The 22,710-nt window shown below is 41.1% G+C and overlaps 1 protein-coding gene across 1 annotated transcript in view; it reads left to right on the top strand.

The window, feature by feature from the left end:
* The window catches only part of HTR4 (5-hydroxytryptamine (serotonin) receptor 4, G protein-coupled), a 208,696-nt gene that overhangs the window by 100,488 nt on the left and 85,498 nt on the right, over positions 1 to 22,710 (top strand). The window contains exons 3-5 of the mRNA XM_012658261.1: positions 1,349 to 1,474; positions 2,735 to 2,935; positions 21,535 to 21,688. Coding sequence (XP_012513715.1) covers positions 1,349 to 1,474; positions 2,735 to 2,935; positions 21,535 to 21,688 — 481 coding nt within the window. The remainder of the gene's footprint in view (positions 1 to 1,348; positions 1,475 to 2,734; positions 2,936 to 21,534; positions 21,689 to 22,710) is intronic.

Raw genomic sequence — 22,710 nt, forward strand, 5'->3', positions numbered from 1 at the left:
GTTTCTTTATTAATGGATCAAAAGATCACTGAAAAAGCAAAAGGAAAGAGAAAGTAAGACTTCTCATAAGAATAGCTGTCAAAGAGCCAATTTAGTGGAGTGGACAGCTCCTTGGCCAGACGAGAACCGTCTGGTAGTGGTTAACAGTATTCCTGGGGGTATCAGAGGCAACCCAAGGCTCTCATGTGGATTCTGCAAAAGTAGTTCGTAGTTTATTTTAATTATCATTACTGTTCAAGGGACAGTTCTGCCTAATTAAAAAATCTTCTTCTGTGGCTAAATTGTGTTCATCACTCACAGCTTAAAGTTTTGCCATTTCTAGCTCTTAATTGTCATACCACGAATGAACCGTAACATTGAAGGTGGTACTTTCTGACCCTTGTGCCTACTTAATTTGAAATATGCTTCCTCTGGAGCCAGCAATGTTCATGACAGACACGCTGAATCTGTTTTCTTCTCCTGTAAGAGAAAAAGCAGTACAGGAGAGATGGTTCTAATGGTGAGAGTGTGGCTGATGGAGAACACATGTGTAAATCACAGACCATAGATAAAAAAGGGACCTAAAACCAGCCAGACCAGCCTGTTCCCAATACAGGAGCCCTATACAGTATCCTCGTATGTAGTTACTCATGCATTCTTTTTGTTATTGTGATAAAATATACAGAACATAAAATTTACCATTAATACATAAAATAATCATTTAAGCATACAATTCAGTGATATTAAGAACAGTGATATTCAGAACAATTCACAATGGTGTACCACTATCCATTTCCAGAGTTTTTTCATCATCTCAAACAGAAACTCTGCACCCATTAAATAATAACTCTCCCTTCCCCTCAAGCCCCAGTCCAAGATAACTACTATTCTGTTTTCTGTCTCTATGAATTTGCCTATTCTAGGATTCTCATGTAAGTGGAATGATATGCTATTTGTTCTTTTGTGTGTGGTTTATTTCACTGAGAGTAATGTTTTCAAGGTTCATCCACGTTGCAGTATGTATCAGAACTTTATTCCTTTTTATGGAGAAATAAGATTCCATGGTGTGTATATGCCACATTCTATTTATTCACTTATCTGTTAATGGACACTTGGATTGTGTCCACCTTTGGGCCATTGTGAATAATGCTGCCGTAGAACAGGAGTATACAAGCATCTGTTTGTATCCCTGCTTTCATCTCTTTGGGTTATATACCTAGTTCAGACCTCGGTGCACAATAAATGTGTATTGCAGCTGCTGATGGTGAAGTTACCTTCCTGAAGGTCAAGGAGGAAAAGATGAATTTTCTTTCCTGTGTCTCCAAGTGTCCTTCAATTCTCTGTGCTTGTGTGTGTGCGTGTCTTCCAGTTCCAAGGAGGGTTTCGGGTCAGTGGAGAAGGTTGTGCTGCTCACGTTTCTCTCGGCGGTTATCCTGATGGCCATCCTGGGGAACCTGCTGGTGATGGTGGCCGTGTGCAGGGACAGGCAGCTCAGGTGAGCAGGACGGGGGACCCTCTTGAGGTAACATGGGCGGAATTCCAGGCTCTCCCAGAAGAGTTGAATCGGAACGTTTCATTATAATTCTAATTAAGCAGGAAAACATTCATGGGAAGAGTATATGAAAATTAGAGGAGGGAAAAAGGGATCACACATAATCTCGCAACTCTCAGCTAACCAGTGTAAGCACTTCAGTCTGTATCCATCCTGTCTTTTTTCTTCAATGTTGTATTTGTTTTTTTAATAGTAGTGATCACTATATATACAGCTGTTGAGACCATCTAATCTAACCTCCCTGTTTTATCAATGGTTCAGGGAAGGGATGGCTGACAAGAGACTGAACTAGAAATTAAACCTGGGTCTTCTGCTCTTTCTACTTCATCAGTCTCAACCCTGACTACAATTAGAATCACCTGAAGCACTTTAAAAAGTACCGCTATGTAGTATCACTGTGTTCCATGCAATATTTTGGACACACTTATACTAAAAAGAAATTATTCTTTGTTAAAATTTAAATTTAACCAGGCAACCTGTATTTTATCTGGCAATCTTTGAAGAGCGGGGTGTTAATCCTCCAGGATTCCTGAACTAATTGATCTAGGGTGAGACCTGGGCATCCATATTTATTAAAATTCACCAGGTGATTCTAGCGTGCAGCCTGGGACGAGAGCCACTGGGCCGTAAAAGGGGATAAAGGAAGCTGATCCTCTCTAAGCGAGACATGCACTGATCCAATGCTGATGCAAATTAAGTATAAAAGTGCAATTCTGACCTGTGTCACAAAGGTGAGGCACACAGGAGTCAGTCTAAGAGTGGAAAACGGTGACATGTGACGTTTGTGAGGGGAGCTCTGTGGCAGGGCTCCCTGAGAATGCCCGAAGACGGAGGGGCGGGAGGCACTTACTGGTAACTGGACCAATGGTTGGAGGACAGAGCACCTGCACGAAGGCACTCGGGGGGAGCTGTGTGCTCAGGGAACTCAGATCAGGCCGGGGTGGCCAGAAGGGAGAGGAAGAGAGGGCTTTGGGCATAAGGTGGGGCTGGAGAGGTCAGAAGAGGCCGGACCACGCAAGGTCTTCTCAGCTACGTTACAGAAGGGGAAACTGGATCCCGCTGAATACGCTAAACATGTGACTTTTCTTTCCTTTTCTTCCCTCCCTTCTTTCCTTCTTGCTCTGCTTCCATTTCCCCCACTTCCTCTCTTGCTCTCTTCTCCCTCCCTCCCCTGCCTCCTCTCTTACACCTTTTCACTCACAGGAAAATAAAAACCAATTATTTCATTGTATCTCTTGCTTTTGCGGATCTGCTGGTTTCCGTGCTGGTGATGCCCTTTGGTGCCATTGAGCTGGTTCAAGACAACTGGATTTATGGGGAGATGTTCTGCCTCGTCCGGACATCTCTAGACGTCTTGCTTACAACAGCATCGATTTTTCACCTGTGCTGCATTTCCCTAGATAGGTAAGGACGGTGCATGGTGAGCTCCGTGCTGGAGACCATGACCTGGTGAATTTTGTGCAGTGTCTTTCTTTCTTCTCTGATTCATTATAGGAAATGAATCTCGGAGAGGTAAATTTGATAATTCAGTTATTCATTTGCTCTCCACCCTTTGCAGAGGGCCCTTTTTCAGTCAGGCGCCTCTCTAAGGCACTGTAGAAACAGGTTAGTAAGACTTACAACCTGCTTGCAAGGAGTTTTTGATTTAAATAGCCATAGATACCAACAATCCAGTTTACTAAAGAGCTCTAAATTGTATACTGATGGCATGAACACAATCCTGAGGGAGCTAAGTGGCAAGAATTAATATCTCTGCCCAGAGGGCAGCAAGGATGGTTCAGAATGATAAGTGCCCTACGTTTGAACATGACCTTTTCCTGAAAATATGCCTAGGTAATAATTCTATACACATGTTTAGGTATGTGCATGTCATTGTGGAGATTCTTTTCCAGAAAGTTACAGATGACAGTAAAATTTCCCATAATGCATGGTTTTGGTACTTGGGTCTAGAATTTCATTCATGTTGCATAATTTTACTCTTTTTCTGTATTTTTGACTTCAAGAGGTTTAATGATTTCATCTTTGCCTCATTTGTTGGAGATGTATGTTTATCACTTGTATCAGTACTTTTCATTTTCCAATTCCCGCACATTTGTATTCAATAATAAAGGGAGAATGCAGTTTAAAAGTCAGATGATTACACGAACATATGCTGCTGTCAGTGTAGTCGTATCTTAGGGGATTGTTACTAAAAGAAAGTGTGTGGTGCAAATTACATGTTATTAATATCAGAATCAGCAGGATGATCGCTTACTGCCTCTTTAGCAGTCCGACAGACCCACAGTTTCCTCTAGTCTTGGGATAGATCATTGTTTCTTTAACTGACGACTGGGAAAAGTAGTTGAGTGAAATTAGAGATTTTGGTATTAATATATTTGAAATATGTACCTTGAAACACTAAAATCATAGCCCTCCCAGAGAATCACTCACACTGGGAAAGGTGATTACAAACTGAAACCAATTCATAGGACGGTGGATTCATCTCCTCCTATCTCTTGGGACACATGTGCATTGATTGGAATGGCAGGTGTAACGGCCTCCTCTGTTTAAATTGTTCTCTTTCACTTTGCCAAGAACATATAGCTGAATGTGTTTAAATTAAATGCGTCTATAACGAGACTCCATATATAGCTAGAGATAATGACACTGGTAAAATCTAACTGTTGGCCTGCAGCCAGACCCATCACATGTTATAGTTTGAAATTTGTGTTTATTAGCTTATTTACAATAATCTGACTTCAGTACATGAAAGACGTTTTAAGACAGTTACACTGTATGAAAGTTCACATTACGGAAAATAAAATTTAAGGAAGTTGAAAATCTATGGAAATCATGTTGGGTAACCTGAATATGAGTGTTGCTGAAATGAGTGGTGATATGGGGAGTATTATAGGAACTTGGAGAAGGTAAGGCTGGGGACACAGGGAAGCTGGAGGTAACCTTGAGGTCTGGGTAAAAGGAAGAGAAAAATAAAGCCAGGTAGGAGTAAAGAGTGGGGGAAGGTGCAGAGTCACCTGTCTCATAATGGAAAGTTTACTCTGGGCAGCCCTGACGGAAGGTCTGGAGTTTGCCTAGGAAGGTTTGGCCTCAGAGTTCCAGATTTGTGCTCACATTCTTGTAACCCCAGGAAACTTTCCCTGAGTAGGCCTGAGTTGTCATGAAGCAGGATGAGTGGGTCATTAAGAACTCTATGTTCAGGCCGGGTGCGGTGGCTCACGCCTGTAATCCTAGCTCTCTGGGAGGCCGAGGTGGGCGGATTGTTTGAGCTCAGGAGTTCGAAACCAGCCTGGGCAAGAGCGAGACCCCGTCTCTACTAAAAATAGAAAGAAATTAATTGGACAACTAAAAATATATAGAAAAAATTAGCCGGGCATGGTGGCGCATGCCTGTAGTCCCAGCTACTTGGGAGGCTGAGGCAGAAGGATTGCTTGAGCCCAGGAGTTTGAGGTTGCTGTGAGCTAGGATGACACCACGACACTCTAGCCAGGGCAACACAGTGAGACTCTGTCTCAAAAGAAAAAAAAAAAAAAAAAAGAACTCTATGCTCTAGAACTGAAGAGATTTGGGTTCAAATCCCAGCTCTTCCAACTTTTAGCTCTAAAAATGGTAATAAATTACTAGTAAGCCTTTCTGAGTTTGAGTTTTCTTGTCTCTAAAAATGGGGGAGATCACACCTATTTTATAGGATTGCAGTTAGGAATACATTAGATAATCCATTTAAGGCATAGTTTTGGCCCTGATTGGCCCAGCATTCCATGCTAGTGGGTGTTGTTGTCAATTTCACTTTCTCTTAACTATCCATATCCATAATCTTCCCAAACTTGGTCCTCCTCAGTGAGTAGCTGCTCCAGTGGCTACATCATCCAGAAACCTAGTAGTTGTTCTTAACATAGTCTTTCTTATCCCTGATATTTAAATGACAAGTTTTATTGATTTTCCTTCCTAAATAGATCTAGTCTGTTTCTCTCCATCTCTATCATCATAGTCTAAACTAATATCATCTTTTGCATAAATCACTGCAACATCCTCCTAAATGTTCTCTCCAAATCTATTTTATCCCCCTCCAATCCATTTGCCATTCACAAGGTCAGATAGCCAGTTTTTAAACGTGTTGCTCTGATCCCATTGCTCCTCTGCTTAACACCCTTCAGTGGCTACTCATTGCACTGAGGGTCACGACCAGACTCCTGGAGGGTTTTTCACTATCTTCTTCACATATGTCTACATCCTCCACCTCGTTGCATGCCCTTCCCAGCCTCCTCGCTCTCGCCTACTTTCTCTTTCTCTAGTACTCTGTGCTCAGCAACTTCAGAGCCTTGGCTCCTCCCTTTGCCTGGAAAGTTCCTCTGCCCCCTCCTCTCCTGTGTGTCCTTCAGATTTTAGCTCAATCCTTTCTTCCTTGCAGAAGTCTTCTCTGACCCCCTCGAACCCATTTTTCTCCTTTGTAGAACTCATTGCAACTGTGATTGATATCAACTCTGTGATTTCTTCTTAAATGTCTCTTCCCCAGTGGGAGAAAGCTCAAGGCTATGAACAAGGACAAGGTCCCTGCCCTCATGGAACTTGCATTTTAATGGGGAGATTGACAACCAACCAGTAATTACATAAATGCTTATTTAGGTATTTGGTAAACATTATGGAACAAATGGAGTGGTCAGCATATTCTCTTTGTGAACATTGCTGCCAATAATTCCATTTCTTTCTCTGGTAATGGATGTCAGAAACTCCACTATCATAAGTAAGATATCAGATGGTTTTGTTTGGTTCTGTTTTCCTCTGGAAGTGTGGGCGACTTGCCTTCAGCTTGTCTCCAGCTTTCCCTGTCCCAAAAGTGATATTCTCGTTGGGCTGGAGGATGCATCCTGAATACTGTAGAGCAACACCTTAGCCTGGAAATGCATGGTTTTATTTATCATCTAGCTTCTATTTTTGCTGTGTCCTTCCCAGCCTGACAGTTGAGCTCAGCTGGGGTGAGCCAAAGCACAGAGTGAGTGTCTCAGCGAGGTGCGATGTCATCGCTAACCATGTGATTTCTGGCAAGATGCCTGTCCTCCCTAGAGCTGCCGTGTGAGTCTTCTGGGATGATTGATACAGGGTAGAGCTTTTTGAGTAAGAATGCTCACTTTGATTCCCAATTTCCCCCAGATGGCAGACTCCTGGATCAAACTAAAATGCAGAACTCCTTTACTATTACAAATTGTATTTTCCCTATTACCATTCTCAGCTCACTGTGCTTCCTGGTGCCTTGGGAACTGAATTCTGTTAATGAGAGTTTAATGCCTCCTTAAAAATAATTTCCAAAGCACAATGAAAATAAATGCATTATATAGTATGGGTCATAGGAGATCCAAACTGCATTAAAAGCTTTGCAGTACAGTTGATTTTTTTTAAAAAAAATAAAGTTGTATGGTGAATGAAAACGAACCAAGTAACCATAACAGAGTACTGTTTTAAAGTGGCATAAAATGAAGCCATTAAAAATTATGAGAAATAGTTATGTGTTTTGTCCTAGAAAATATCACCAGTGTATTAGGTGGGAAAAAAGCAAGTTTCAGACTTTGATGTTTAGCATAATTTCGCTTTTGTGAAATAAATATATGGATGTATGTATCTGGGTATCCACAAGTGTATTGGGGAGACAGAGAAAGACTGAGAATAAAAAAGAAGAAACAAGAATGAATTTTTACCAAACCATTAACAGTTGGTCATGTAGAGGCCACAGAGCATAATGCAGCCCAGACCGGATGGTCAGTTGGGTTGATTGAAAGCGTTCGCATTTACTAATTTCTGAAATATATATTTTGAACTTAAATTTTCCCTTTGCTGGGAGGTACCCTTCTCAAATGTAGGTTCATCCACAACAGCCTTTTAGCTGAAAGTGTTCCTGGGACGGCACATTCCTCAACTTGCTAAAAACATTCTGCTTCAGTGCGGGGAGTTCCCTATGAAGTCAGAGCAAGGTGGGGAGCATGGAAATCTTTCTGACCAGTGTGTTCTCTTTGCTTTTTCACAAAGTACCTCCAATTCTCCTTCTAAAGGAGCCCTCGCCATCTCTGGTCAGCGGATCGCTTCTCACATTGGTCTTGGTTGTCCTCACCCCAGTTCATGGCCTTGGGATTGATCTAGTCCAACAGTTTCTTTTCCAATCATCACAGATTTTTTTTAAAAAAAATCATAACAATAATACCTGAGCATTTAAAAAAATGCCATCAGTTCACAGGTAAAACATAAAAATGTCCCAAATTCTCCCTTTCCGCCTCTACAGCTGCATGCCTTTAGGTAAGCACTATAAATAATAAGCCCTGTAAATTCCAGTCCTGTTGAGTGTAATAAGCTTATGTAAATATATTTTGAATTTATGTTTTAAATAAGCCTTTGAAGAAGGTGTTTACTGTGTATATGCTGATGAATTGCCCGAATGTGATGTTCTTACCAAGTTGTGTATTGAACGAAGCATTAGTCAGGTCTCTTTCAGCAGCAAGTGACAGAAAATAAATTGATTAGTTCATTTAAGTGAAAAGTCTGGCTTCAGACATGGCATCTCACAAGGAATTGAACAATGTCATCTAGTCTAACTCCGTTTCTCTCTAACTCAGTCTCCCTCTCTTCTTTGTCTAAACTTGACTTCCCTTTCTCCCTGTCTCCCTCTGTTTCTCTGTGTCTGTCCTTCTCTTTGCATCTGTCTTTCTTTGGCCCCATGCTGTCCCTCAGCTCTGATCTCTTATTGGATTCATTGTCAGGCTGGGTTCTTCCGCCAGGGAAGAAAAGTAGCCATAACCAACATGAGCCTTAAACCATCCTTAGAACATGAGTCCACAGGAAGAGAAACCAAAGTGCTATTTCTCGTGGAAGAACTTTGGTCGGCTTTGCCTGAGTCAGACACTCTCTCCTTGACTGATTACCATGATGTGGGGATGACACAGCCTGGTCACTGGGCAGAGGTCAGACACCATGACTGCCAGCTTTATCAGAGGCGTATGTGTAAAATAGTGGCAGTTCCCACTGGAAAGAAGGGTGTTGGGCAGACAGGAAGAGCAGACATCAACTTCTCTTAGGTGGCCAGTGGGACTAGAGGTTATCTTTATGGAGCCTGCACAACAAAACAGAGTTATGTCATCCCCAAGTCTTCCCTATATTAGGCCAAATATCCCTGGATCCTTCCACTGACCTTGTAAGTCACACCTTTCAGACTTGTAACCATTCTGATCCCCTTTTTCTGAACATGCTGTACTTTGCTCTATATCTGACATCAAATGTAATTTAAATTTAAAAATCTATTTCACTTAATTGAGGCTCCCATTCTCTATAGGATTGCAAGATTTTATTTTTGATATGTCCGACTGAATTGTCAACCTTTCCCTGCACAGCGAAGAAACTTGATGCGTTTTATCTGCAAAGTCTGTTAATAGTTTCTCAGTCACAGATCCTCTTTTAAACATGTTTACTTGTAAAACATACAGTTGTAACTCCAAGGTTGCATATTTAATCCTGTGCTGGAGATAAGTGTTTCTGCATTTCTTAATGATCTCCCTGGAGCATAACTCAATTTTGTAATGTGTAAATGAAAAGCGTCTGTCATTGTGAACTTGGGTCACACAATTACATTGGTTTTCCCAACAAGATTGAAATGCATTTTGCAAGGGAAGTCTATTAAAAGTTTCCCCCTCTAGCATACACTTTGAGTGCAGGTTCATTTTTTATCCATAATTATAATATTTGTTGAGTTGAATGTCATGCCAGAGGATATGAACTGTTATTTTTATGTTCATTTCATCAAATATTTATGGAGTGCTTACTAATTGCTAGGAGTTGTTCTGGACACTGGAAATATAGTGGTGAACAGTCAAAAAAAGCTCTGAATCACAGAGCTTTTAGTCCAGTGCAGAATACAGGTAGTAAATAGGTAATTATAGTAGAATTGGTGACCTTGAAATAGAATAGGGAGAAGTCACAAAAGTTGTTGGAACATGCCAAGATGCCAGCTCCAAGGCAGGGATGGCTCCTGAGAGGTCATGCTCAAGCTGGGACCTGCAGATGATGTGGCTGTCAGAAAGGGAAGGGGGTGAGGCACGGGACGCGACAGTTCCGGAAAACCCACGTGAGAAGCTGCGGAAAAGCCCTTGTTAACTACCGGCTAAATTCTTAGCTTGGCTTTCAGTGCTTTTCCCAACATGTGTCCTCCCTCTGGTTTTCCTGACTCAACTCCCACCCGTGAGTGAAGCTATCATTCCCTGAGTGCGATATGTCTCTTCATAACCCCATATTGCTACCGGTACCTCCAATTTATTTTCTTTTTGTGGTGAACACCCATCCTTATTCAATGACTGGCTGGCCTTCATTCCCCCAAATTTGTTGTTTCTTCCACTGAGCTCCCATAGTGCATTGAATATAAGCATTGTAGTTATCACTTGTCTTATTGGTTTACTTGTCTGTCTCACTCTAGAATATAACCTCTTTGAGAGCAGGGCTTTGTCATAGCCATTCTTGTTTTGTTTTTTCCGAGACAGGATCTTGCTCCATCACCCTGGGCAGAGTACAGTGGCATCATCATAGCTCACTGCAACCTCCAACTTCTGGGCTCAAGAGATCCTCTTGCCTCAGCCTCCTGAGTAGCTGGACTACAGGCATGCGCCATGACGCCCAGCTAATTTTTTCTATTTTTAGTAGAGTTGGGGTCTCGCTCTTGCTCAGGCTGATCTTGAACTCCTGAGCTCAAGTGATCCTCCCACTTCAACCTCCCAGAGTGCTAAGATTACAGGCGTGAGCCACCGCAAGCAGCCCATTCTTATGTTTTTATTACAGGCTGCTCCATGCACTTTTGGCTGAGCATAGAATGTTGAGCTATGACTTGTGGTTGTTTGCTATGATTTCGGTGTTAGTTTCTCTATTCCGTTAGAACTCTCAGTATAGAAAGTGGTTAAGAATGAGGGCTGGGGTGCTACACTGCCTGGATTCAATCCCAGCTTGAACGTTTATCGATTGTGTGATCTTGGGAAAGCTACTTAAATTTTCTGGGTTTCCTCTTATCTGTAAAATTGTGTTAATAATAGTATCTTCCCTTTGGGATTTGTGAGGAATAAATGGGTATTTCTTATTCAGTTAATAAACTGAATGCTACAGTAGATCAGTGTATGGCACCTAGTAAGCATTCAATTAATGTCAGCCAAAAGTATTATTCTATTATCGTTTTCCTCTCCAAATGCAAACTCTCATGGCTATTGTGAGTGCCTTCCCAGACACTAATAGTCATCTTTTCCACCCTGCCTCATAGCTGAGTGTCCTTGAAGGTTAGATCCTCAGCCGCTCATCCCTGAATCAGTGTCTCCCCTCTTTCCTTTGGAGACCTCATCTTTCCTGTGGCTTCACCTGCCCCCTGCTCTTGTCTCTCCTTCAATCTTGTTCCACACTGGGCTCCCGGGTCCTATCTCCACCTTCCTGTTCAGCATCTTCCCTTAAGCCTCTTTCTGTTTTCTCAAACCCAATGTTCTCAAGGTGGAAATTTCCATAGTAAACTAATACTGTACCCTCTTCTGCTTTGTGCATCAAAGGTACATCTATTACTCATCTTTTAGTCATTTAAATGCATTACTTTGAGGTTATCTTTTTACTTATCTACCATGATCGGCTGTATGCCACATCATTGCTAGATTCTTGCAAATATCTTTCAAATACATCTTCTTCCTCTGTATTCCTTTTTCCCTTCCCATTTCTGAGTTACTGCAGTATCTCCTTAGTTATTATTCCTGTATATTATCATATCTGCGAGGTTCATCTTTAAATATCATTTTTTCTGTGTGTCCTCGGCTTGAAATCTTGTAGGGCACTGCATGTTCTCCTTCCTCTTTCCTGGGTAGGGAAGCCTTTCTCTGGCCTTGTTTCACTTACCAATGTTACCAGGGCATAGACTTCGGCAGATGTGGGTTTAAGACCCAGTTCTACCATAACCTAGTTGTATGATCTTGGGCAAGTGGATGCAACTCTCTGAGCCTCAGTTTCCTCATATTTGAAATGAGGACGATGAGGGCTGCCTTGCAGAGTTGTTCCAGGAATTAGATATAACACTGAACACACTTTCAGCCACCTAGTGTGCCCTCCCTAAATGAGTGGCGTGTGTAGCACGAATAGTAATAGTTGTAGCAATAGAGAAGAAGGTGGACAATCACAATAAAATCAGAAAAATGCTGTGTCACACATCAGATATATACAAGATGCTCTAAAAAACCAGAGCAGAGATGAGGAACCATTCACTGTTTTGGGGGGTCAGTGAGGACTTTTCAGAAGATGTGACCATTGAGCTGAGTCTGGAAGAGTCAGCGGGAGAAGCAGCCAGTGTCTGTTGGCAGGTTGATCAGCTCATACAGTTGTATGCCTTGACAACTCTGTGTACGTCCAGCAAGCCCCTGCCAAAATGTTTTCAGATGACATTTTTGGCAGAGTATCCTATTTCCTTTAGTGTATAATAATTCAGAAAGACACCTTCCTAGACAGCTGAAACTCCCTTTCTTGCAAGTTTTCTTATCATGAAAGTACAGAATAATATATAACAGACAGGAACATAGTAAACATTAAATCTGCAGATTGCACATGGGATTATGATTCCTGCAAAGGCCCCATGTGATGTCTTCCAGATCTCTGACAGAAAGGAACCTCTCTCTGTCCCCTATCCCGACAGTCTTTCCTTCCTGGGATGCACAGTTCTGTCTCTGCTCTTGGCTGTGTTCTCCGTCCCTCTTCCTGTTCCTGGCTCCTGATTAATGCCCCTGCTGGGCCTTCCTCATTGATCCCCCAGGTGGCTGGCAACTTGCCAAGCCTGGGGACCACAGGGAGGAAGCCTTTAGTTCTTTCTTAAGTCTACTGCTGCTTTTTTCTTCTCCACCTCCTGAAAGAGGAACTATAGGAGTTTACCAGTTTAACAGTTTAACAAAACCGGTTACTAAGAGCAGGGAGACAAGTCTCTTCATCCAGAGCTTTGCCATAGAAATTTTTTAGACTACCTCCTGGAGGGAGGACTGCTACCCAGCCCGTGAACCCCGCAACTATCTCCAGCTCTATATGACTTGTTTGTCCTCATTGTGGTTATCCGTTGACATGTAACACCTACCCCAAATCTTAGTGATTTAAACAACAATGTATGATCATTAGGTCTTACATGTAATCAATTCTATTGCACATAGCAAATGTGGTCTCAATGCTTTCATTCACCCTTAGGGACCAACCCATTCACTTTTTTATTTTATTTTTTATAGTTCCACTTTTATCAACCGAATGAACTGCTGAAGAAAGATGTTGAACCAAGTGACTTTGATATTATTTGTTAAATAATTTAGAGCTCATGGTTCCAAAATATATTTGAATTTGTTTATTATAATATGTATTAAAAAGGAATTTCCTATGTTTTAAACATATTATTTCATCATTTCTTACAACAAAGGAGACATAATTATTCCCCCTTAACAGATAAGGAGACTGGGTCTTGGAGAGGTTACGTGACTGACTCTAAGACCGTAGAGCTGGTTACTGGTTAAGGCAGGGAGAGTCGGGACCTAGTTGTGAAGAAGTAAAGTTGACTGCCAAGATCTTTGCCAATACTGAAAATCTAGGATTCCAAGTTATTCTTTTTTGCTTTTTCTGCTTTTCCTGTGGTTGGGAGGGCAGGAAGTGAGGAGGTAGAATTTTCCTTAATTGTAGGAGGGGTGGGGAAGGGATTAGCATGGAGCTTAAAATACACGGCTGTCTTCTAACAGTTGTCAAAGTAAATTGTGTCCCCAGAGACATTTAAAAGCAATTTGATCACACGTTTGCACATGGCTGCAGTTGGAGAAGCTGGTGGCTGGTTTACTAAAGGGGATTTTAATGGAGTTTTATGAGCAATACTTTTGAACTATTTTGCATAGGAAATTACTTTGTAAATACCTTTGCTACATTTTAGTTAATCCTGGCCATATGGAACCTCACTTGTCATTTGAACATTCATTTAATCACTTTGTAAAAGTTTTCTAGTTAAGGAAGAATGAGAAATATCCAAAGGAAGGCTAGAGAACAGAACTTTCAGATTCGTCTATTCCTGAGATGAGACAGAACTGTTTTACCTACTGATAACTGTCCATCTAACCTGTGAATCAACAACCTCTTTTCTTGAATTTGTTGTAATTCAGCTTTTTTTTAGTAGAGCAGGCAACAGTATTTGATTGTGATGGACATTTTCCAGTTCAAAAAACTTTTGGTGACTTCTCCTAGCCTAGCATTCAAAACCTCTAAGACAATGGTTCTCAAGGTGTAGTCCCCAATCCACTGGCAACAGCATCACCTGGGAACATATCAGAAATGTAAATTCTTGGACCTCACTCCAGACCTACCAGAAATCTGTGATTCAACAAATAGGTGATTCTGACACTTAATAAGGCTGGAGTGAACCACTGCTCTGAGACCTGCCCCAGCCAGCCTGTCTAAGGCTTATTTCCATCTATTTCCCTCCAAACACCCTATGGTCCAGTTAACTTGTATTCTTTTATGTTTATAGAGCGATGTGGTTATAAGGATATATATTTATGAATAGGTATTTCATATATATAATTTCTCTCTCTGAGCCTTTTTCTTTGCTATCCATTCCACCTAAAATATACTTTCTCCTTCACCATCCTTACCGAATCTCTAAAATCCAACCTAAAAGATACTTACCGAAAAAAGTCCTTCCCCATTCTTCTGCTAGATATCAACTTTCACATCTCCAAAATTGGTAACACATTTTAATGGAATTTTTTTAATTGGTAGTGATTAAGAGTTTATTATTTATTTAATCCAGTCTGTGGTCATCCACAATCTCTCTGGCATTGTACTAGACATTGGGGATACAGCAGTAAACATGGCAACCATCTCTGCCCTCATGGAACTTATAAATCAGTTAGGAGGATATTCCCACCTTCTGTCCTAGAACATGCTCCTCTTTGAGGAGCACAGGTGTCCTGTACTTCTGGGTATGCCATAGGCTATACTAAGTTATGGTGGGCGGGGTACAAGGCAATGCAGTCGTCGTCTTTGGTCTGTGTAGGATGCAACAGAGTATTATGCTCTCCCTGTGGCACCCCACTCTTCAGAGGTAATGATACACTGCAGCACATACAGAGGACAAGGACTCCCTACTATTGGTGAAAATCACTCATCTAAACCAGGAGTTATCTGGGCACTATTGGCATTATAGACCAGATAATTCTTTCTTTCTTTTTTTGGTTTGGGTGCGGGGAGCTGCCCTGTGCACGATAGGATGTTTAGCAGCATTCCTGACTTCTACCCACTGGATGCCCCAGTTGTAACAACAACAACAAAAAAGTCTCCAGGCTCTGCTAAATGTCCCCTGGGAAGCAAAAGTAAGAGCCATTGGGAATATTTTTACCTGCGGAAAGTAAACTTTAGAGGAATGTTAAAGCTGTCTTCAGATGTCTATAGGCCCAGCATGCAGAAAAAGAATTAGAGATAGGAATTTTAAAGTAAGCCAGAGAGTAAAACTGGAAGTTACAGAAAATTGATTTTAGAGGAAATTTTCTTAACTACAGGATACCCTTAAATTAAAAATGTATAGGAGGTGGTGAATTCCAAGTCCCTAGCAAATTCAGGCAGGCTTGGATACACACTTCATTTTAAAGGGGATTTGGGGATTTCATGATCCTGAACATCCTTTAAGTTCTGAGATTCAGTATGTTTATGCTTCGATTGTTTCTAAAGTGGGTTTTAAAGAATTAAAATAAATCCTTTGGGGATTTGGAAGAGGCAGCAGAATAGAGTAATCGCTATGAGGTTAATGTCTTGGCCCTTGGGTCACACTGCTGGGACGAGATGCCAGCTCAGCTCTTACCACCTGCAGGACTTTGGGCAAGTTTCTGACCCTTCTGTGTTTCCCTTTCCTCATCTGTGAGATGGATGCATTTATAGTTCCTGTCTCAAAAGTGGTTGTGAGGATTAAATGAGATAAAAGAGGTAGAGACCTTGGTAAGCAAATAAATAGTAACTATTTTTTATATGATTTTTTTTCAGAATATTATGGGGGTATAAATGTTTTGGTTACCTGAATTACTTTTGTACATTTTGAGTCAAAGTTATAAGCGCGTTTATCACCCAGACAGTGTGCATCGTACCCATTAAGTGTGAATTAACCCATCCCTTCCTGCCCCCCAACCTGCTTGATTTCTGTTGAATTTTACTACTATATGTGCACATGAGTGTTGATCATTTAGTTCCAATTTAATGGTGAGTACATGTGGTGTTTGTTTTTCCATTCTTGTGATACTTGACTTAGCAGGATAATCTCCAGTTCCGTCCAGGTTGTTACAAAAGGTATTAGTTCACCATTTTTTATGGCTGAGTAGTATTCCATGGTATACATATACCATATCTTATTAATCCACTCATGTATTGATGGGCATTTGGGTTGTTTCCTCATCTTTGCGATTGTGAATTGTGATGCTATAAACATTCGAGTGCAAATGTCTATTTTATAAAATGTCTTTTATTCCTTTGAGTAAATACCCAGCAGTGGGATTGCTGGATCAAATGGTAGTTCTACTTTTAGTTCTTCGAGGTATCTCCATTCTCATAGGAGTCGTACTAGTTTGCAGTCCCACCAACAGTGTATAAGTGTTCCTTTCTCTCTGCAATCACACCTGCATCTGTTGTTTTGGTACTTTTTGATAAAAGCCATTCTCATTGGAGTTAGGTGATATCTCATTGTGGTTTTGATTTGCATTTCCCTGATGATTAGAGACATTGAACATTTTTTTCATAGGTTTTTTGGCCATTAGTTTATCTTCTTTTGAAAAGCTTCTGTTCATGTTTTTTGCCACTTTTTAATGGGGTTGTTTGATGTTTTCTTGATGATTTGCTTGAGTTCTTTGAAGATTCTGGTTATTAGTCCTTTATCAGATGTGTAGCATGTGAATATTTTCTCCTATTTTGTAGGTTGTCCATTTTCTCTAATGATTGTTTCTTGGCTGTGCAGAAGCCTAAAAATTTAGGCAGGTCCCATTTATTTATTTTTGTTGCTGTTGTGATTGCCTTTGGGGTCTTGTTCATAAATTCTTTGCCTAGGCCTATATTTATAAGAGTTTTTCCAACCTCTTCTTCTAGAATTCTTATAGTTTCATTCCTTAGGTTTAAGTCTGTTATCCACCATGAGTTGATTTTTGTGAGCAGTGAGGTGTGGATCCTGTTTCAGTCTTCTACATGTGGCTATCCAATTTTCCCAGCACCATTTATTGAATAGGGATTCTTTTCCCCATGTAGAAAAAATAATTTTATGCTTCATATGGAAGCAGAAAAAAATCCTGAATAGCAACCTTAAGCAAAAAGAACAAATCAAGAAGCATCACTTTACCAGACTTCAAGGTATATTATAAGGCTATAGTAACAAAAACAGGATGATACTGGCACAAGAACAGAGACATAGACCAATGGATCAGCACAGAGAACCCAGATATAAAACCATCCTCATATGCTATCTGATCTTTGACAAAGCAGACAAAATAGTAGCTGTTATTATTAAATCAGCCAGTGCACTTTGCCTGACCTCTGAAGAACTTGCAAATTTAATTAACTACTTCTTTCTAGTGGTGTTGCATGTGTGTTGTAGGGGCAGTTCATGATAAGCTAATTTTTTTTGTTATTAACAGAGTCAATATACTCCAAATGTAGGAATTAAAAGCAACGCGATAGATTAAAGTTACCAGATTTCTATCTAGTCCTTGATCTATAGACAAATATTAGAATTTTAAAGAAGCTTCATTAGTCAGTTAACTAAAGAGCTCATTTTTATTAATTGTTTTATTCAGTAATGTTTATTCTCACCTACTTAATTTAGATTCTTGAGTGCAGCATTCAGAGAATGTTTACTTTTCTAGATTCTTTGCTTGAAAGCTGAGATTGGAAAGATTTGGAAGGATTGAGGTGACTTATTTATGGCTGCTGCCTCAAGGGTGCCACGGCCTTGGTAAGAATCTTGAACACATAAAGTTAAGTGGATGACATAATTTTAGCCCTAAATAAGAGCCTTATATTCTCCATGCCACTTAAAAATCAAATTATGTTTACTGTAAGACAGAGGATCAGATTGAAGAAGATATAGAAGATAAAATTCAAGTAAAGCATATACATGTACACAATTCAATATTTTTCTTATATGTATCCTTACCTATCACTCACAATTTAGCCAACCTAATTTAAATAAAATAAAATTATTTTCCCCTTTTACTTATTGCTAATTTTTAGAAAAGGAAATAAAAGATTTTCCAAGCCTTACTTAACCACCCCAGATCATGCAAGAATAACTTCCTACAACTGTCTGTGCAAGGGACCATGGGTTTGTCCCACCTTACCTCCTTATGGAATGAGTACTCATTGTCCAGGAGACTGACTGTATGATTAAAATGTATAAGGGATGGATAAAATGTGTACTACATCCATGGTATCCCCCTTGAAGTTGAATTTCAATAGGAAACCTATTACCACTATTTATTTCTCTGTAGCAGTAGCTCCTAATAATCTAGGGTAATACAAATTAAAGCATAGAGCATTTGGACAGCAGAATATGGGGAGATCTTATTGTTCATGGGATATTCATCATGCATAAGAATCTGGCAATACCCTGGTCAAGCTAGACTTAGAAAGAAAGGCTTTCATAAAAATGTTATGAGCACCAATATAACTATCTATTCTAAATTCCTCTTCTGTGAATTCTATTATTTTTTCAACATAATCCTCTAAACATCCACATCCACTTATGGAAATCAAAAGAATCTTATCCAGTAAGACATCCTGCTTCCTCAAACTTACTTTTTATACTGCAAGATATTTAACTTGGCCTTGCCTTTTTGAACTTTTGGATTTCTGTGACATTGAAGATCCCACCAAAATTCTTGATTTTTGGCTCCTGATTCTAAACCTCAGAAATTATATAATTACACACCAAAGATAGGGCAGCATCTATTCTTTATCTAGCCTTCTGTTGCCTTCTTTGGGGGAGTAGATGAAGGGATGCCATAACTTGAGCTACAATCTAGAAGCATATTAAATAAAAAAATATTCATATATTCATACTTAGAAAAGTGTATCTGTGAAGGGTATATCTGACATTCAAAGCCACTTTTAATGCTCTGTGTAAGGTAGGTTACTTTGGTTGCAAGCAACAGTGACTGCCCTTAGCCAACTGTATTAGTTTGCTAGAGTTGTCATAACAAGTACTATAAACTAGATGGCTTAGAACAACATACATTTATTGTCTCCCAGTTCTAGAGGCTAAAAGTCTGAAATTAAGGTGTCAGTAGAGCCATGCTCCCTCTGAAACTTGTAGGGGAAGGATTTTTCCTTATCTCTTCCTGGCTTCTTGTGGTTGCTGGTAATCTTTGGTGTTTCTTGGCTTGTAGGTGCATCTCTCCACTTCTCTGTACTCACATGGCCATCTTCCTTCCTTTGATAACAGTTTCTGTGTCCAAAGTTTCCTTTATAGGAGGGCATCAGTCATATTAAATTAGGGCTCACACTAATGACCTCATTTTAATTCGGTTACCTCTGTAAAAACCCTATTTCTAAATAAGTTCACATTCCAAGGTACCGAAGGTTAAGACTTCAACTTACCCTTTTAGGAGAGGGAGGACACAATTCAACCCATAGCACCAGTGTAAGCAGACAGGAAATTTATTGAAAAGACATTAGGAGGCTTATTTAGTTGAAGGAAGAGCTAAGGAATGAAGGCTTGAGGGGCAAGAGCATGAGTGCTTGAAGATCCAAGGGGTGGGAGCTGAAGCCCAGCTCCGCCAGGAGGCTGCTGCTAGAATAAAGGACCCTCTGCCGACCTTCCCATCTTTGCATCACTCTGCATGTTGAGTCCCAGGAAAAAGTCTCACTGGGTCACTCCTTGGCTAGAAAACTCAGATCCCCATCATTTGCTTTCCCACCAACACTACAGCCACAGCAAAGAGATAATTCCCAAAGGATTTGAGATGCTATTACTGAGAGAAAGGAGAAAGGATATGAAATGGAAAAAACCTGCCCCCTAGCAGGAAATAAGAAAGGGAACAAAATTTGGGGGAAAAAGTATACTTTATCCACTCCAAATTTATCATTCACTCTATGAGGATAATAAATCTCTGATGATTATTATCACCATTCAGAATAGCTTTTCACTCAGATATAATTTGCCTTTCTTATAAGTCAAGAGTGTGTAGGGAATCCAGCTAGTCATCATGGTTTCCATTACTGAGTTATCTTTGGTCAGAGTTTGCAGCCATGTCAGTTTTATAGTGGAGACAAAGGGTTCCTGTGCAAGCCCCTCTGCCATTCTTTGGTCTTTTGTTCCTTGAACTCTGGTCCTGCTCATGATGCCCCACTAAGCTTACCAGCTGGAGGGAGCTTCCTGGCACAGTGTGGCCAGCTGCTCCTCAATTCCTTGGAGAAAAGGGGATAATTCTCCCTTCCCAGCTCCTGAGGCATCCACTTCTCATATTCCAACACTGGGCTCTCCTTCTCATTCCACCCTCTCTCTCAACCCATCCTACCACCACCTCTTCAAAAAATATAGCCATTGTTATATTAGTTACGCTTTGAATTAAGAAAAGAAAAGAAGAGGTGGGAAAAATTAACAAAGTGAACTGCATAAAATAAAGGGTGTAAGGGGGTGGCTCATCACTAAATGGTATAAAATATTAAAGAATAGACTTAGCCTCCAGGCTCTTTTTGCACTTTTTTATTTTTTACTTTTTCAGAGAGCAACAGCTGACAGACCTACTGTAGTGTTTTGCATATTGTTAAATTCCATGCCATATCTGGGCATAATCTCCAAGGTGTTAGAGGCTAGACTGTTGAGTGAGGCAGATTGCACCCCTATCTGGAGTTAGGAAGAAAGCTAAGACCATAGGCAGAACATGGACTCAAAAGAGGGTGAGCAGTGAGTCACATGAGGCAGATCAGACCCTGATAAATGGGGATGGAGAGTCTGAAACAGTAGATAGGAAAAGATGGAACAGGAAATACTCAAAATTTTACATTCTTGGCATCAGAGAAACAGTCAAATGGTGTGTCCCAGAAGTGATGTGTGTCAATTCTGTTCATGACTTATTGGCCAGGACCAGTTACTTGATCCCGCCCAACTGTAAGGAGGCCAGGAAGTGCACATGCCTGGAAGTGGGGAGCAGGGTATGCTTAGCAAGCAGCGGCAAGGACTCCCACTTGTCAAAATGCAAGCTCCAAGTTGCTCCCCGGTAGGCTCTGATTCAGGAGATCCTTGGGGTCTGCATTTTCTAAAGGCTTCCTCAGGTGAGTCCGATGCAGGAGGCTGGGGCAGGGGAGATGGAGGGGAACCTCTGGACCTCAATTTAAAAAACACGGACCTAGAGCCCCACCTCAGCATAGGCAGGTGATCAAGGGGAAGGGAACATATCTGAGATACGGTGATTAGAGCCCAGATGTAGGGCCATGCCTGCCTCACCTTAGGTTGTAATCAGGCTACAGGCACCTGCGTACTGAGGCCCAGAAGGCTGGACAGGAGCTCCCGAATGCCCAGGCAGCGGGGAAGTGTTGGAACCGTGTCTGGGACAGGAAGACCGTCTGGAGCATGTGGAGCTCCTGCAGACATGGGGAGACGGAGAGGCTGTGGGACCGACTCCAGGCAATGATTTTCAGATGTGATCAGAAGTGCATATTTATATTATCAAAATCTCATAGGTCAATATAACATATTTTATTGCATAATTGCTTTTTTCTTTCCTCTCTTCTTTCCTCCCTGCTCTCTTCCTTCTCTTTCCCTCATACTGCCTGCTGTCTTTTTTCCTCTTCATTCTCTCTTTTCTTCCTCACTTTTGTCCTCTGCTCCCCCCTCCAATTCTTCTCCTCTCCTCACTATTTCCTCTTCTCTGTCCCCTGCTCGATTCCTTCTTTCCTCCTCTTCTCTCTCGTCTGTTGTTCTCCTCACCCTCCCTCCCCTTCCTCCTTGCCCTGGCCCATGCCCTCTACTGTCTCTCCAGGTATTATGCCATCTGCTGCCAGCCTTTGGTCTATAGGAACAAGATGACCCCTCTGCGCATCGCATTAATGCTGGGAGGCTGCTGGGTCATCCCCACGTTTATTTCTTTCCTCCCCATAATGCAAGGCTGGAATAACATTGGCATAATTGATCTGGTGAGTATCCACACAGGCCCCACCAGCTTACTGTCTGGACAACTTGGCTTGGGATTCTAAAGAAAGAAATAGTATTAGATTGGGTGGCTATTCAAAGAAAGGCTCTCATAGTGTTCTGAATGACCATTTCCTCAAAAGCTAACATCTTTGATGGTTTATTCTCTTGGACCAAGGTGTGGTTAGGTTCCTCTCAATCTTCTTCCCAACTATGTCTTGACTTTTAGAATTCAGTGTATGCCTTTATGTCCCCCAGTTTTAGCAAGAATCTTGCTAAATTGGATTAGCCAAAATCCCCTACCCTCGATATTTGATCAGGTTCCTCATCTGCCACCATCCCCCAGGTGATGTCTGATCGCCTGGGCTGGTTTTCAGCAAGAATCATGCTAGGTTGTTTTAACCAGAATCCCCTTATCCCTCATGTTTCCTCTTAGTCATTTTCCATCCACTGAGCCCCACCCACCATGCTGTTTGGCTATAAATTCCCACTTTTCCTTGTCATATTCAGAGTTGAGCTCAATTTCTCTCCCCTTCTGCAAAACTCCATTGCAGTAGTCGCTGTAACCTATCACCATAGCCCTGAATAAAGTCTGCCCTGTGCTTTAACAAATGTCATAAATAATTTTTTCTCTAATGTAACTGTATGCCAGACAGTATGCTAAATACTTTACATATAATTCTAACAACATCCTTTTAGGAGAAGTATAATTATTTCCCTATTGCTCACATGAGAAAACCCAGGCTCACAAGGTTAAATAACATGCCCCATGTCGCACAGCTTGTAAATAACAGAACAGGCATTCACAGCTTAAATTCCAGGGCCTGAGGTTATATCATGCATCCCAAGAGGCTGTCATCCATTTCACCCTGAGGGTCTGTGAGGTCTACTTAGCCCAGAAAAAACATAGCATGTGAGTGGAGCCTGCTAGGGAATGAAGAGAGCCTTGGCAGAAGTCGAGAGGACTAAGCCTGAGCCCAGCTCTGTCACTGTGTCACTTCCTGAGGGGCTGTGATGAGAAGATCCA

The sequence above is a fragment of the Propithecus coquereli genome, unplaced genomic scaffold (genome assembly GCF_000956105.1).
Source record: "Propithecus coquereli isolate 6110/MARCELLA unplaced genomic scaffold, Pcoq_1.0 Scaffold58, whole genome shotgun sequence".
Classification (NCBI taxonomy): Eukaryota; Metazoa; Chordata; class Mammalia; order Primates; family Indriidae; genus Propithecus; species Propithecus coquereli.